We start from the raw sequence: 15,654 nt of genomic DNA, 5'->3' as shown, positions 1-15,654 counted from the left end.
AGTGCCTCCTTCTTAAAAAGTGTCCTGGATTGGGTGACAAATCACAGTTACCTCACCTTCATGTTCCATCACTTGGGGTCTGCCCAGCACCCCAAGACGCCCTTAGAGCTTTCCCAGCAGAGCGCTGGGTCCAGACTTCCCTCCCACACCTCCCTCCTCCAGGAGTTGGAAAAGTTTTATTTGCATGCAGCTTTTTCTTAACAGCATCTCGTGGAAAAAAAGCAAGGAACCCACATACAAAGACGCGCTTTAAGCAACAAACTCGTGCTGATTTCTTAGTTCCCCTTTTCAGATTACCTTGCTGTGTGGGAAAGCCAACTGTGGGGCTGGTAGGAATGATTCGGACTCATGGTGACTCCATGTGATACAGAGAAGAACTGAGCTTCATAGAATTTTCTTGGCTGTAATCTTTACAGAAGCAGATGGCCAGGCCTTTCTTCTGCGGTGCCACTGGGTAGGTTCCAACAGCCAATGTTTAGGTTAGCAGTCGAGCGCAAATCATCCAGAGACCTCCCCTCAGAGCAAGGGAACCTAAAACAGCCATCTGACTGAAATATGTGCATTTGAGAACAGCCTTTTGTACACAATGGCCCTAAACCAGAGACGTGCACCTAATGAGTAATCTAGGCATCTGTGTGGCCTAGCAGAACAGAGCTTTTGAACAGGAGTTACCTTTCAGAGTTCTCCCAGCTCACCACTGACGCGGGCTGGCACTCAGGAGCTGGGCACAGCAGAGCTGGATGGCAGGTGGGGACGGCTCTGACCACCCTCACATCTTCCACTGTGAAAATCCTGTCCTTTCTGCTCCCCAAAAGCAGCTGAGGAAAGACGGGGACTCGCAGTTCTCACGTGGCCCCTACTATGCGCCTCGCTCACAGACAGAATGACCAAGGCATGTTTTTAGATGAATAAAATCAAACTTTATTCTATTATTGCATGAATATTTTTGAAATAGGAAATGTTCTTATTCTACTAAAAAAAACAAAAAACAAAACTCCTTACACTGTGAACATTTAAAAAGGTTATTTTCTTTACAATTATATAAATATTTTTATGTCCATATAAATGTGTTGTTTATGGTCCTAAAAGCTTTTTAAAAAAATCAAAACAATTACATTATTCAGATAATAATTACCTTAGTTAGAAAACAAGAAGCATTCCCCAGCAAATGAAAGAGAGAGGACACATTTGGGGTCGTGCAGTGGGAACGGGCTGGGGGAAATGAAGCTTGAAAACAAAAGCCAAACCAAACCAAACAAGCCTGCACTTGGATCTTGGAGAAAAAAACTCAGCAAAGACTAAATTATATGCAAAAATGGAAAGTAACCAGGCAAGGTGAGTGTGAAACTCACTGTTCTTCCAGGAGCAAGATCTTCTTGTTTATTCTTATCAAGCAAACTGCGTTTCACTGTGTCAGCAGAATTAGAGAAAAGACAGCCAGCAGATGCGCATTCACATTTCTGTTCCAGCATGTACACTGGCTGTGTGATCCTGGCAAGATACTCAGCCTCTCTGAGTCTGTTTCCTCGCCTGAAAAATGGGGACAATACTCTCTACCTTGCTGGTCTGTTTGGAGGATTAGAGGTAATGTATAAAAAGTACTTATATTCACCTGGAATATAATCGGCACTCAATAAATGAAATGATTTTTTCATATGTGACAAGGCCTTTATCTTAGAGTTTAACCTCGGATTCCACTAGTCTACTCCTATGTGGTTCTGTCAATCATCAACAGTCTAAGGCTGATCTATTCTTCCCTCTCTGAAGTCACGCAACCACAAGGAGCCACTGAGAATGAAAAATCAGACTTTCTATTTGGGAAGTTGTGGCCACCCCTTGCCTACGGCACTGTGGAGTAGAAGGTTAATGGGGGAGAACTGATTTACTTCCTCAGGTATCACTGCTTCCCCCAAGTTGCTGACTCCAGGGCACCAATGACAGTATTGTCTAGTAGACTTCGGGGGCAACATCCTCCTAGAATACAATGTAGGCCACGCTCCCTAGGGCCAGGCCAGGAGCTCCTGCATGCACCCTCCTCCCCAGGGGCATTGGTTCAAGACCACAAAGGCCTTCTGCAGGGACCAGACGGACTGCATGCACACACCTAGCCCCAAAGGAAGCCTTTGGACCCTGAGTCCCCCACTTCCCTGGTCAGTACCAGCACTCTCTTGTCTCTGGGATGAGAAGCCATGACTCCTTAAAGAGGGAGGGTTTTAAGGAAGAAAGAATTCTCGATTTGAAAAGAACTGTGGCAAGCTCTCTGGCATGGGTGTGTGTGAGTAGACAGATTCGGGCAGGAAGTGCACGCCCCCAGTATGTCTGGAGAAATGCCTGAAAGAGCAGCAGGGACCTGGAGGACGTTAGTCCTGTCCCCAAAATGACAGGGGCGGGCTGGACTCCAAGCACACAGGGGCAGAGCAGGAAGAGACAGCGCCAACAGAAAACAACAGTTGCACTCAAGGTAAACTGCGATCTCAGATGTACAATGCACGCAGCATCACCAAAAGCCTCACGTGCAGTTTGTATGAGTTCTACAGAAAGTCCCCGCTCAGTTTTTGGTCCTGATGAGGTTTTCCTCTTTTCACAAATAGCCATCCAAATATTAAAGCAGAGGCCTATGAGGAGGCTGATTTTCTCCTGCTCTCCTGGAGTCCAAGCCAGGTTTCAGACAAGTCCATGCCAATGTCACTGGGAGGCCAGGGTCCACCTGCACCTGCGCCAGCAGGATCCAGGGAAGTCCGTCCTGTGCAGGCTGACGTCAGCAACATCCCTGATAGGACGGGCTGCGGGGACGGGTGGCCAGGGAGGTCCGGGGAGTCCCCAGGCTCCGCTGCCCTGGTGTTGGCTGCCTGTGTGCGCTGTTCTGTTAGGCTGGCAGAAGTGAATGGATGAGAGTCCCCAGGAGCCCCGTGTCAGGGAGGGCTGCTGCTCCTGGGAGGCATGGCCCTGCCCTGCTGTGTATCCGCACCGCCTGGAGCTTTCAAATGTACTGCTCCTCGTCCCTGTCACTCAAGAGCAGAGACCACTTGTCCCCACCATCGTCAGCTGCAGCACTGTGCCGGGATAGCCTGTCTGAGGTCAGCGAGGACAGCGACACCTGGCTGACGTAGCTGACCTGGTCCCACGGCGTGGCCCGGGGAGAGTCCCGCCGGCGGTCGTCCATGCCGATGTGCACACTGACCTGGGACAGGGTCAGGGGCCTCACGCGGCCCTGGGCCTGCGCCTCATACCGCTCCAGGTCTGGCTTCTTATAGCTGCAAAGCAAGAATGCAAGAGCATTTGAGCCCTTTGGGACACAGGCTTTTTTAAAGCCTGGTAAAGGCTGCTCACCCGTCTTTCAATAACGTGAAGTACCAAAACTGCATGGAATTTTAAAGGAAAAGGACTCCTATGGTTCAAATTAAGTTCACCTGATATAGAAAATTCCTACCCAAACAGCTTGCACATAGCGGATTGTCATTAGTTTTTATTAGATAAATGCATGAATAAATGGATGAATAAACATATGGCTGTCTTTAAAAAAAAGAAAAACAGTAAGACACAGGGATCCCACGCCTATAGGCTATTTACATAAACAGACCTTGAGCAGAATAACCAGAGCAGCCCAGCAGGCGACGACTGTCAGGAGGTAAAGCATCTGCTCAGGGTGCCTACTACAAACACACACATGTGGCTCTGCATGGGGCTGTCACTCAGGCCTTTGTTTCAGGTCAGTGAACTGAACACCAGCACAGCAAACACCTATTTTTACCCCAGAAGCCACCCCAGCACGCCCAAATCTGCCTGGTGAATGCAGGGGGAAGGGGTTTCCTGGGGATCCATTCTTCAATAAACGTCTGCATGAAGGTCTCTAACAAACGTGCCCCACCCACCAGGGACTCACCACTTGAGGTGCAGGGACGAGAGCACCACAGACACTGAGGAGGCCGCCATGGCCGCTGATCCCATCCACGGCTGCAGCACAATGCCGACGGGCATGAAGACACCTGGTCGGGAAGGACACACCCTCACACTGCAGCCCTGAGCAGGAAGCAGGCCCAGCCTGCAGTAGGGAGGAATCGCCCTGCCCTCAGCTGCCCATGGGAACACAGGAAGCACCTCAGTGGCTCACAGGCCCTGGGCCGCCGGGGAGGCTGCCTTACAGCACTGGGCAGTAGGAGTGGGCTCGAGTCTCTTCAGGGTTTCCATCTGCCCTGACCTCCCTGAAGGCCTCCACAGGGGGCATCACGGTTTCAGGAGGGCTGCAGCGAGGTGCAGCGTGTGGAAGAGCTTTGAGAGCGGCTGAGTGAGCTGAGGCAGTGGGAGGAAAAGCAGAAGTACAGGCAGCCCTTGTCCTTAACACATTGCTGCTAATCACAGTTCCTGTATTTACGGATTATTTTACCTCAAGGGCCTCATAATACCTTGTTTAAAGAGAAACGAGAATGCAGATATGGTCAAATGTCTGTGGCAGAGGCCCAAACACCAGAGGGAATCAGTCCTGATAAGGCTGTGGGCAGGAAGTAAGCATGCCTGACTGACTCGGGCCAAGGGGATGGAGGCCACACGCTAATCCCTGTGGCCTGAGTCACCGCCAGCAACCCACAGTCAGGGGACCTGAGGTGGAAGGTCGGGGCTAAAAACCTCGGCCTCCTCAGCCCGTGAGAGCATTTCTGGCAGAGTGCTGGAGCTTTTCCTGACGAGCTCCACAGGACTCAGGGGGCAGGAGCTGTTATAAGGAGGAGAGATTCGCCTCCTCCCGTGGTCATTCTGTGCGTCAGAGTAAACTTGGGTAGGATTCCTTCTTAAGAGAAGGCTTCTGCAATGCCATCACTGCGCCTAGAATGTGGCAGGTGCCCAGCAACTGTTCATAACGATTATTTTTCAGATTCTATGGTTTAATAAATGGTTCAGATAATATGGCCACAAGTAAATGAACGGTCAAGCATCTTGGTCAGCTTTCCACAGATGGCCAGAGGGGACAGTGAGGAGGGGACATGGAGGAAGAGCAGCCAGTCTGAGGCCCACTGTTGCTAACCCTGTTCCATCTTCCACTCACAGAGATGCACCTCTCCAACAAGGTCAGTGTGGCATGGGGGGCCATTGTAAAAATTCAGCACAAGGCTACATCATCTCACACTTCTCTTTTACTTGGAGGCTTGGTTCCTTTCTGCAGTTTCTCATTCGTCTTTAAAGACATATAAAGCAGAGGACAGGACAAAAACCAGCCAGCCAGTGAGGTGGGCTACTTAACCCGCTCAGCAGGAACTCTGGCAGAGGGAAGCAGACAGCTGGGGTTCCAGGTAACAAGCCAGGTGAGAGCCACCCTACCTGCTGCAATGGGTATCCCAACCAGGTTATAAATCAACGCCAGGACCAGATTGATTCGTATTCTCCAGACAGTCCTCTTGGAAAGGTGAATGCTGGCCACCACATCGAGCAGGTCATTCTGCAGGAGAGGAACGCGCTGTGGGCAAGGAGTTCTGTCACTCTGCCCCGCCCTCACCACTCCCGTAACCAGCACAGTAGGAAGGAAGGGCAGCCACGCTCACTCTGATGAGGACGACGTCGGCTGCCTCGATGGCCACGTCCGTGCCTGTCCCAATAGCAATGCCCACGTCTGCCTGGGCCAAGGCCGGCGAGTCGTTGACCCCATCTCCCACCATGGCAACTTTCTTCCCTTCCTTCTGGAGCTCCTGGATCCTGGCCACCTTGTGGGAAGGCAGCACCTCGGCAAAGACTTTGTTGATGCCAACCTAACAGGAAATAATAAACACATTGCCACACCTAATGCTGGCAGTGAAGAGCTAACAGAGGCAGAAACCCCCGAGTCATCAACTCCAGTCTCCCCTCCTCCTCCAAGTCCAGCTGATACACTCAGTAGATTCAGGGTCCACGTCAAGTTTATCCCGCTTCCCACCACAGCACCCCTGCGTGGATTAGGCCCCTCGTTTCCAGGGTTAGCAAAAGGCTCCTCACAGGCCTCCAGTCAGAACCTGCCTGCTGACCCTGCTCTCCACGCTGCCGTCCAAGCTGTCTTCCCAGAGCTCATCACCTGCCTGTGTTAAGCCTCTGCTTAATGTCTTTCAATGGGGTTTTGAAAATGGATGGCAGTGGTGTTGCACAACATGGAAATTAATGTCACTGAACTGTGCACTTAAAAATGGTTAAAATATGCCAAATTCTATGTTAGGTTTATTTTATAAAACAAAATCCTGCAACAGATCCCACTTCCCTTTGGATAATCTCTAACTCTTCAGTCTGCTTTCTGAGTCCTCTTGGTCTGGTCTCTGCCCACCTCGCTTCAGGCCTCGTGGCTCTGGCTGGACCCACACTCAAACCTGTATCCATTCTGCTCCCTGCAACTTCTCAGCTCATCGGGCTACATTACACCTCTGCACTGCTGCTTGTCCTTCCGGCCTGTCCACAGGAAGCTCACTATCCCTCCCCCTCTTCTACATCTGACCATCTTCTGACTCAAGCACCCCTGCCCTCGGTGGTGCATGTGTGATGGCTGTGTGGCTCAGGGCAGAACAGAGCATGTGGCAAGAAGAGCCACACACGAGGAGAAAAAGCCAGCAGAAAGCTGAGCGGTGGGTGCGGTGGTGCCTACTTTTTCCTCTAAATGCTTCTGTGAGCCTGAAACACTTCATCATTTTAAAGAGGGAAGCCTGGGCCACCCCGCCTATACCTGGGTGGCAATGGCTCGGGCCGTCTTCCGGTTATCCCCAGTGATCAGAACCACATCCACACCCATGCTCTTCAGCGTGTGCACAGCCAGCGCTGCCTCCTGCTTGACTGCATCCGCAATGGCAATCATCCCACAGAGGACACCTGGGAGAGGACCACCGCCACAGGTAAACGACCACAGGTGTGCTGCAGCCATTACAGTCACAGAACATTTCATGACTTGGAAAACGTTTCGTATATAATGTTTAATGTAAAAAACAAAACATCAAATTATATAATATAGTTCTGATTGTGTGTGTATTTAATTACATAATTTATAAATGTAGAGAGTCAGGAAAAAGAGGAAGACCCTCAACGAGATGGACTGACACAGCGGCTGCAACAATGGGCTCAAGCATAACGACTGTGAGGACCAGGCAGTGTTTCATTGTGTTGTACACAGGGTCACTATGAGTCGGAACTGACTCGATGACAGCTAACAACTAAAACAACATTTATAGATGCAGACAAAAGTCTGGAAGGAATGCCAAAATGTTAACAATAGAATTGTGGGTGCTTTCGTTTTCTTATTTATAACTCTCTGAACTAATTTTCTGTAGGGAATATATATTACTTTGCAGAGTGCCTGGCTCATAATAAGAACTCAATACATATTTGCTATTAAAATATGAGAAATATAACCAGCGCTACTTAAAAAGTGAGGAATATCCAAACACCCAGAAAATCTATCCTTCTTTTTTGTCTCTTCCACAGAAAACATTTTTTGTGGAATTTTTTTGAGTGAATCTTCAATACTGAAACAGGCAGGCTTTCAGCGGCTGAGGTGGGACTGGGAACGGGCGGTGGGAGGGGTGAGGTACCAATGGGCCGACTCTGGTGGACCAGACGAGAAGGCATGGCAGTGGGAGCAGGAAATACAACAAGAGAACGGGAGAAGATTTATTTGCCTGGAGCATTCAAAATATAGCTCCATAATTACTATTTCTTATTTGTATATAGTTTTACTTCTATTTGCAGAAAATAACATTAACAAAGGAAAGATTCTAGTCTCTCTCTGATGTAAAGCCTGAGATATAACTTGTGTACTAAGATACAGGGAGCCCTGCATGAGAGCCTCTGTAAAGCCTCTGTGAAAATCAATTTTTACAAATCAAACAGTTGAAAGTTACAAGGGATCTCCTTGGTTTGGCTGCAGGGTTTTAGTGTACGGGATTTTCTGAAAGCAGTCTGTCTCTCAGGACTGACTGAGCAGTGAAGCACAAGAAGGATGACTTTGTACTGCCACCTGGGCAGAATCCAACACAATGGAGAAGCTGGTGACAATTCCAAGAGCAGGAAGACCAGCGTCAGAGCAGAGCTGCTCTGGGAGAACAGACAGACAGACGGTGAGAAAGGGCTTCAGGACTGAGAATAAAGGCAGAAAGACAGTAAGACAACCTTCTAGAAGAGACAACTAAAATTAAGAGGAAGGCCTGAGCAGAGAGCTACCATCAATAGCCACCAAGACAGCCGTCTGTCCTTCCATTTCGTGGTCTGTCATCATGTCACTGATGTCGCCGGAGATGGTTAAGCCATTGCGCCTCATCCACTCACGGTTTCCAATCAGCACAGAAAAGGTCTCAGGGGCTGTGTCTGCTCAAAAGAGACTGTGGTTATTCCCAAATAGTCCCATTTCACTGTGAGGAAGAACTAAAAACCACAGAATCTTTTCAGTGAATAGAATTTATTTATTTTTAATTTTACTGTGCTTTAGGTGAATGTTTATAGTGCAAATTAGTTTCTCATTCAAAAATTTATACAAAAATTGTTCTGTAACACCCATAATGTGTCAGCACTTTCCCCCTTTCCACCCCATGTTCCCCATGTCCACTCATGCAGGTTTCCTGTCCCTTCCAGCCTTCTTGTCTTTGGTTTTGGGCAGGTGTTGCCCATTTGGTCTTGTATACTTGATTGAACCAAGAAGCACATTCCTTACTTGTTTTATAGGCCTTTTAATCTTTGGCTGAAAGGCAGACGCCAGGAGTGTCTTCAGTTCTGAGACAGAAAGGTGTCCAAGGGTGTAGTCTCGGGGGTTCATCTAGTCTTTGTCGACCAGTAAGTCTGGTCTTTTTTTGTGAATTTGAATTTTTGCTCTACATTTTTCTCTGGCTTTGTCCAGGACCCTCTTTTGTGATCCCTGTCAGAGTGGTCGGTGGAGATAGCCATGCACCATCTAGTTCATCTGGGCTCAGGCTGGTAGAGGCTGTGGTTTATATGGTCCATTAGTCTTCTGGACTAGTATTTTGTGTCTTTGGTTTTCTTCATTCTCCTTTGCTCTGGACGGGATGGGACCAACAGATGTATCTCAGATGGCTGCTCGCAAGCTTTTAAGAACTCAGACACTACTCAACCAAAGAAGGATGTAGAACATTTTCTTTACGATCTAGATGTCCCCCAAGACCACGGTCTCCAACCCTCAGCCCCAGTAACTCAGTCCCTCAAGGTGTTTGGATGTGTCTAGGAAGCTTCTATGACTTTGCCTTGGTGAAATTGTGCTGACTTCCTCTATACTGTGTCTTTCCCTTCACCGTTTAACACTTGTCTGCTATTTAGTATTTCCCCTCCCTACTCCTTCCCTCCCTAGCAACCATCAAAGATTGTTCATTTCTGTGTTTAAACCTTTTCTTGAGTTTTTATTATACCCCCATTGCCTTCGAGTCCATTTCGACTCGTAGCGACCCTACAGGACAGAGTAGAACTGCCCCATAGGGTTTCCAAAGAGCAGCTGGTAGATTCAAACCACCAACCTTTTGGTTAGCAGCCAAATGCATAACCACTGAGCCACCAGGGCTCCATTTTTTTTTTTTTTAATAATAGTTTATCCTTTTGTGATTGACTTATTTCACTCAGCATAATGTCCTTCAGATTTCTCCATGTTGTGAGGTATTTCGTACACTCATCATTATTCTTTATCATTGCATACTATTCCACTGTCCGTATGTACCATATTTGTTTATCCATTTATTTGTTGATGGGCACTTAGGTTGTTCCCTTTTTTTGCTACTGTGAATAATGCTGCAATGAACATGAGCGTGCATATGTCTATTCATGTGATGGCTCTTATTTCTCTAGGATATATTCCTAGGAGTGGGACTGCTGGACTGTATGGTATTTCTATTTCTAGCTTCTTAAGGAGGTGCTGTATCATCTTCCACAATGGTAGTACCATTTTACATCCCCACCAGCAGTGCATAAGAGTTCCAATCTCTCCGCAACCTCTCCAACATTTGTTATTTTCTTTTTTTTAATTAGTGCCAATAATGTCGGGGGTGAGACGGTATCTCATTGTAGTTTTGATCTGCATTTCTCTAATGACCATAAGCATTTCCTCATGTGTCTGCTAGTTGCCTGAATGTCTTCTTTGGTAAACTTCATATCCTTTGTACATTTTTAATTGGATTATTTGTCTTTTTGTTGTTGAGGTGTTGAAGTATTCTATAGATTTTAGAGATTAGGCCCTTGTCAGATATGTCATAGCCAAAATTTTTTTCCCAGTCTGTAGGTTCTCTTTTTACTCTTTTAGTGAAGTCTTTTGATGAGCGTAAGTGTTTAATTTTTAGAGCTCCCAGTTATCTAGTTTATCTTTGGGTGTTTGAGCACTGGTAGTCATGGTTTGTATGCTACTTATGCTATGTAGTAGGGCCCCTAGCATTGTCCCTATTATTCTTTCCACTATCTTTATCATTTTAGGTTTTTTGTTTAGGTCTTTGATCCATTTTGAGTTAGTTTTTGTGTATGGTGTAAGATATGGGTCCTGTTTCTTTTTTTTACCAATGGACACCCAGTTTTGCCAGCACCATTTATTAAAAAGACTGTCCTTCCCCACTGAATGGACTCTGGTCCTTTGCCAAAGATCAGCTGTCGACAGGTGGATGGGTTTACATCTGGGTTCTCGATTCTGTACCATTAGTTTACATGTCTGTTGTTGTAGCAGTACCAGGCTGTTCTGACTACCACAGCTGTAGAGTAGCTTCTGACATCAGGTAGTGTGAGCCTCCTACTTTGTTCTTTTTCTTTAGTAATGCTGTGCTTATCCAGAGCCTCTTTCCTTTCCATATAGAGTTGGTGATTAGTTTTTCCATCTCGTTATAGAATGCTTGTTGGTATTTGGATCAGGATTGCATTATATCTGTACGGCGCTTTGGGTAGGACCGACCTTTTTGCAATGTTGAGTTCTCCTATCTGTGAGCATGGTATGTTTTTCTAAAGTTAGGGGTGATAGCATCTGCACATCCCATCAGAGTCCCCACACACAGGAGGGAAACAGGAGGAAGAAATTAGAATTCTCACCTGTCTACTTTGTAGTGTATGAGAAGCAAGATGAATTTGGGCTAAGAAAGAGAACCAAGATTATGAATCAGACATGCAATAAATTTATGATTTTAAGAAACATACTACTTCTGTCTGCCCTTAGCATCAAAGTGTAGTACCAAAGAACACAGAGAAACTGCAGCTCTCCTGGGTGAGGCGGTGAGCGGCACACCTCCACCTGCACCCTACTCAGGCCTAGCCACCAGCAGATCCAGCAGCAGAGACAAAGACCAGTGCTACCTTTCTCAGCAGGCGTGCTGCCAACGCTGTTCTGGTGACCAGCCTGCATGCTCAGGGTCAGGATGCTATCCATGATGCTGACCTTACAGCTGATTCCACAGCCCGGGACCACCTGGAAGTCTGTGCAGTACCCCAAGGTTTCCGTTCCAAGTTCCTGTGAAGGAAGGGAGAGAGAGCAAGCAGAAAACAGAGAGAGAGGCAGGACACAGATGAGGGGATGACAGCAGGTCAGAGAGAAGTATAAGCCAGGAATTAAGAGAACAGAGAGGAAAGAAAAGTAGAACCAAATGGAAAGGTTTAGAGATTGCCTACTAACTCAGCAGTTATCTTTCTCTCATCTGATACAGATACTACAGTTATTAAATCCTAAACTCTCCCTCGGTGGATGGTTCATGAAAACTGGACAGGGCATACACTAAAAGGAGAAAAGTAATTCACATCAAAGACCTCAAGTTAAAGGGGTGTGCAGATGCTAAACAGAGGAAAGATAGTATTTTTATGTTGCAAACCGTTTCATAAAAGTGATGAACGAGATTGGTAGCAAAGCTATTTTGAGGCTCTCTAGAGACAGCGGCCATTTGTTAGAACCTGACAGGAGGGGCAAGCATGGCAGGGGACAGAAGGAGGGGTTGCTTTTTTTTGAGTGAGCAAAACAGCAAATGCAAGGATGACTGCGCATGAGCCTGACTCTTTTGGAAACAGCAGAGGCAGAGGTGAACGTGAAGTGGCCGTCTGTCCAGCCCCACAGAGAAGAGAAGACACGAAGTGAGGTTTCGGGAGAGCTCCTGTCCAGGAAGAGCTGGCAACCTCCCCTCAAGGCGTCAACGTCATCTTTCTAAAGTTACAGGTGAGAGCATCTGCTCTGGCAGTCTGAACAGTTTCAGGGCAGTAGGCTGGCACTTCCTGCTCCCTCTATACTAGATTCAAACAGAGAACACTCAACAGGACCTTCCACCCGGGAGAGAGAGGGGGCGGGGCTTCTCCACTCGCCTGTGCCAAGACTTAGGCTAGCGTTCAGCTTACCTGAATGGATTTCTCCCTCCCTCCCTCACTCAACATTCCCATTGCGTTTTTGCATCCCTTTGACTAAACTCTCATAAAGGGCTGGACTCACATGCTGGAAGCTCCCAGAGGGCAGAGTTCACATTTCCCTTGTTTTTGTTGCCCCGAGCACAGCACCAAGCACACGTGCTCATAAGGCTCGATAAATGCCTGTTACGTCAACTGCTCTTCTGATGTCAGGAAATACAACAAGGGCCTTAGTGTGGGCTGCACCTCCACCTGCTCCAAGGCGCTGCTACGGCCTCCTCCAGGGCCGCTGACTCAGGTGCTGCCGCCAGCTAGGAGGAAGGCGAGGAGTGGAGAACGAGGCCAGGGTCACGGGAGGGGATGCAGCAGGGCCGTGGGCCACCTACCTCTTTACAGTACTTGGTGATGGCCACGCCCAAGGGGTGCTCGCTGCTGGCCTCTGCGGTCCCCACCACAGCAAGCACCTTCCTGAGAGGCAGCACAGCCACGTCCACGAGCAGGAGGAACCGTGTGACCTTGGGGACCCCATGGGTAATGGTGCCTGTTTTGTCAAACATCACAGTCTTTATCTGCCAAAAACAAGCACATCCCGGTGACCACAAACACAGATGGGAGGGACTCTCAGAGTCCACATCATCCTGAGGCAGAACTTCAGCCAACCTGCCTCAAGAAGATAATACTTCTAACCTCTCTGTAACCAACCCCAGCGTACATTGGTGTTGCTTCCCTGGCTGCCCAGCAAAATATCCCAGCCTGTGGGTGCCCCTTGGCTGGGCAGATATCATAGGAGCCTTTAAGTGGAGCTCTGGTGGTGCAGTGGTTAAGTGCTCAGCTGCTAACCAGAAGGCTGGCAGTCCGAATTCACCAGCGGCTCCTTGGAAACCCTCTGGGGCAGTTCTACTGTGTCCTGTAGGGTCACTATGAGTCAGAATCCCCTCGACAGCAATAGGTTTGGTTTTTTTGGGTTTGGCTTTCAAAGTGCAAGGTGCAGGGCTAAACGCTGGGGAAGAATGGTGAGGAAAAAGTTCGTAGATCCAGATCTTACAGCACTTATGATCCAGCAGCACAGTCTCCCCAGGTCCTTTCCACGTGCTGGTCCCACTGCCAGAACATACTGCTGTCCCCCTTTGCCTGGCTGATTCTCGCTCAACTGTTAGGTCTCAGCAGAGCCTTTATTTTCCTTCCCTGACCACTGGCACCAGCCCCTCACCCCTAGATGCACACACACAAGTCTAGGTTAGGCCCGTTAAAGTGCCTCACAGCATTTTGCACCCTCCTTCTCACAGTTCTCAGCTTTTGTTTACTTCTTCAATATCTGTCCTTCCAATAACTTGTAAGCTCTCTGAAAGCTCTTTGATAGCAGGGAACTATGTGTTGCCAGAGCCTAGCACAGGACCCAGACGTAGTAAATGCTCAATAAATACTGAGTCAATTACTGGAAAAGCAGGTCAGAGACTGGTATGTTGGGCAAAAGAAAGCTTCTGAATGCACGTTGCTGCTCGCTCTTGCCCTCCCAGAGGTCATGGGCCCCAGCACTGATCACAGGGCACAGAGCTGGCACTTTCTCCTGGAGCCGATGACCTGGGTGTGAGTCCTGGCTCTCTGCCCCTGACTAGCTGCTGGCCTTGGGCAAACCACCTACCTCTTTCTGCTGCAGCTTCCTCATCTGTAAAATGGGAGTAATAAGCACCTACCTCAAAGAGTTCTGAAGGAGATTAAATTAGTATTTATAAAGCATTTAATTACATGACTGTCAGCTGTGGCTATTCCATCAGTTCTGGTATCCTGTTCTACTAAATTAACACTGCTGCCCTCAGGTCTCTCTCAGGCTTTTTTTTTTTAAAGGATATAGTAAACAGATACTATTTTCATTAAGACTCTCTAATTAAAACAATGTAGTTTACAGCTGCAAAATCATTCCGAGCCGGCTGAGGGGTGCAGCACGGGACCGACCTTGTGCGCCATCTCCAGAGGCTTGCCTCCCTTGATGAGGATGCCATTCTGCGCAGCCACCCCAGTGCCCACCATGACCGCTGTGGGCGTAGCCAGGCCCAGGGAGCAGGGGCAGGCGATGCACAGCACCGTGATGGATGTCTGGAAGGCAAACCGGAGGACCACCTCAGCCTGGGAGATGTGCTTGGGGAGGATCTAAAACAGGAAAGAGACAAGGAGCCAGGTAGAGTGTAACAGAGGCATCTCACAGAATTCTAAACACATACCAACATTTCAGCAGGGGCAGCGGGACCTCAGAGGGTGTGACGAGCTGGGATCAAGGAAACATGATTGTGCTCTTCTTTGCTTCAGAATTATCACACAGTCCACTTTACTATTCCACATCCCAGGCTTCCCTCAAAGAGAGGCTGTGTGAAGGCAGAGAGCCACACACAGATCCCTGATAGGGGAAATGGCGCAGGCTCTGGAGTTAGACCGTGTGGTCAACATGCTGGCTCGCTGTGCCTCCGTTTCCTCATATACAAAATGGAGATAATAATACTCATCTCAGAGGTTGTTGTAAGGATTAAATGAGTTACTATATAGAGAGTGCCTAGTACAATACATACCACACGAGAGGTATCCAAGATACTGCAACCATTACATCATCATCATGATTCTCATTATCATCATTATGAAAGCTCTAAAAATGGTCTCCAAGGAATCTATCCTAAGGTAATAATCATACAAGTGTGAAAAGATACAAGGATATTATCACAGTGTGTTTTTTTCTGTAATGGCGAAAAACTGAAGACAACGAATAAGGGATTGGTTAATTAACCTGGGTGTGATGTGCACAATGAACTATTATGCAAAGGTTGAAATGATGACATATATCTGTACTCACTGTCCTGGAAAGATGCCAGTCACACTGTTGAATAAAACAAGCAAGTACAGAATGGCATGTGTTTTGAATTTACTCGTGCAAAATTATTAGTCCTTATCTGTATATGGCCTTCAAACAATACTGGGAATATGTTCACTAAAACGTGAAAAATGGTTACTTCTAGGGATGAGATTTGCAGTCATTTTTTTTTTCTTCCCCTTATTTTTCATTACTGTTTTATCTGTAAACCTAAAACAAACACATCATGGGTCTCTTTTCCAGGTACTGGGTGGCACATATTGGTATTATTATTTGCATTCTGAGGTCCTGAGTTATCTTGGTTTACTTTCCAAAATGGCTGGTGTCTATAATCAAAAGATATTATATTCACTTAATTACAATAAAAGGCACATCTTCTAAATCAAGGATATGGGTTACAATCTCCCTAGCTTCTGCCCATACTTTATTCTTTAATTTTGAAAAGTGGGATTCTAAAATAAGGTGTGTAAAAGATCATTTTTCATTGAAACAGTTGTAATTAGATAGAG

General features: G+C 47.4%; 1 protein-coding gene across 1 annotated transcript in view; it reads right to left on the bottom strand.

Annotated features, from left to right (window-relative positions):
- Positions 1-2,866: 2,866 nt before the first annotated feature.
- Positions 2,867-15,654, bottom strand: part of ATP7B (ATPase copper transporting beta) — a 117,506-nt gene continuing 104,718 nt past the window's right edge. Inside the window, exons 13-21 of the mRNA XM_023731516.1 lie at positions 14,242-14,436; positions 12,675-12,857; positions 11,260-11,413; positions 8,158-8,301; positions 6,671-6,813; positions 5,532-5,735; positions 5,311-5,428; positions 3,884-3,986; positions 2,867-3,254 (exon numbers count right to left, since the gene is read on the bottom strand). Of these exons, the coding sequence (XP_023587284.1) occupies positions 2,981-3,254; positions 3,884-3,986; positions 5,311-5,428; positions 5,532-5,735; positions 6,671-6,813; positions 8,158-8,301; positions 11,260-11,413; positions 12,675-12,857; positions 14,242-14,436 (1,518 nt within the window). The 3' untranslated portion in view covers positions 2,867-2,980. The remainder of the gene's footprint in view (positions 3,255-3,883; positions 3,987-5,310; positions 5,429-5,531; positions 5,736-6,670; positions 6,814-8,157; positions 8,302-11,259; positions 11,414-12,674; positions 12,858-14,241; positions 14,437-15,654) is intronic.

Source organism: Trichechus manatus, unplaced genomic scaffold (genome assembly GCF_000243295.1).
Source record: "Trichechus manatus latirostris isolate Lorelei unplaced genomic scaffold, TriManLat1.0 scaffold00044, whole genome shotgun sequence".
Classification (NCBI taxonomy): Eukaryota; Metazoa; Chordata; class Mammalia; order Sirenia; family Trichechidae; genus Trichechus; species Trichechus manatus.
Note: the sequence above shows the minus strand (reverse complement) of the source record. Positions and strands in the feature narration are given on the sequence as shown.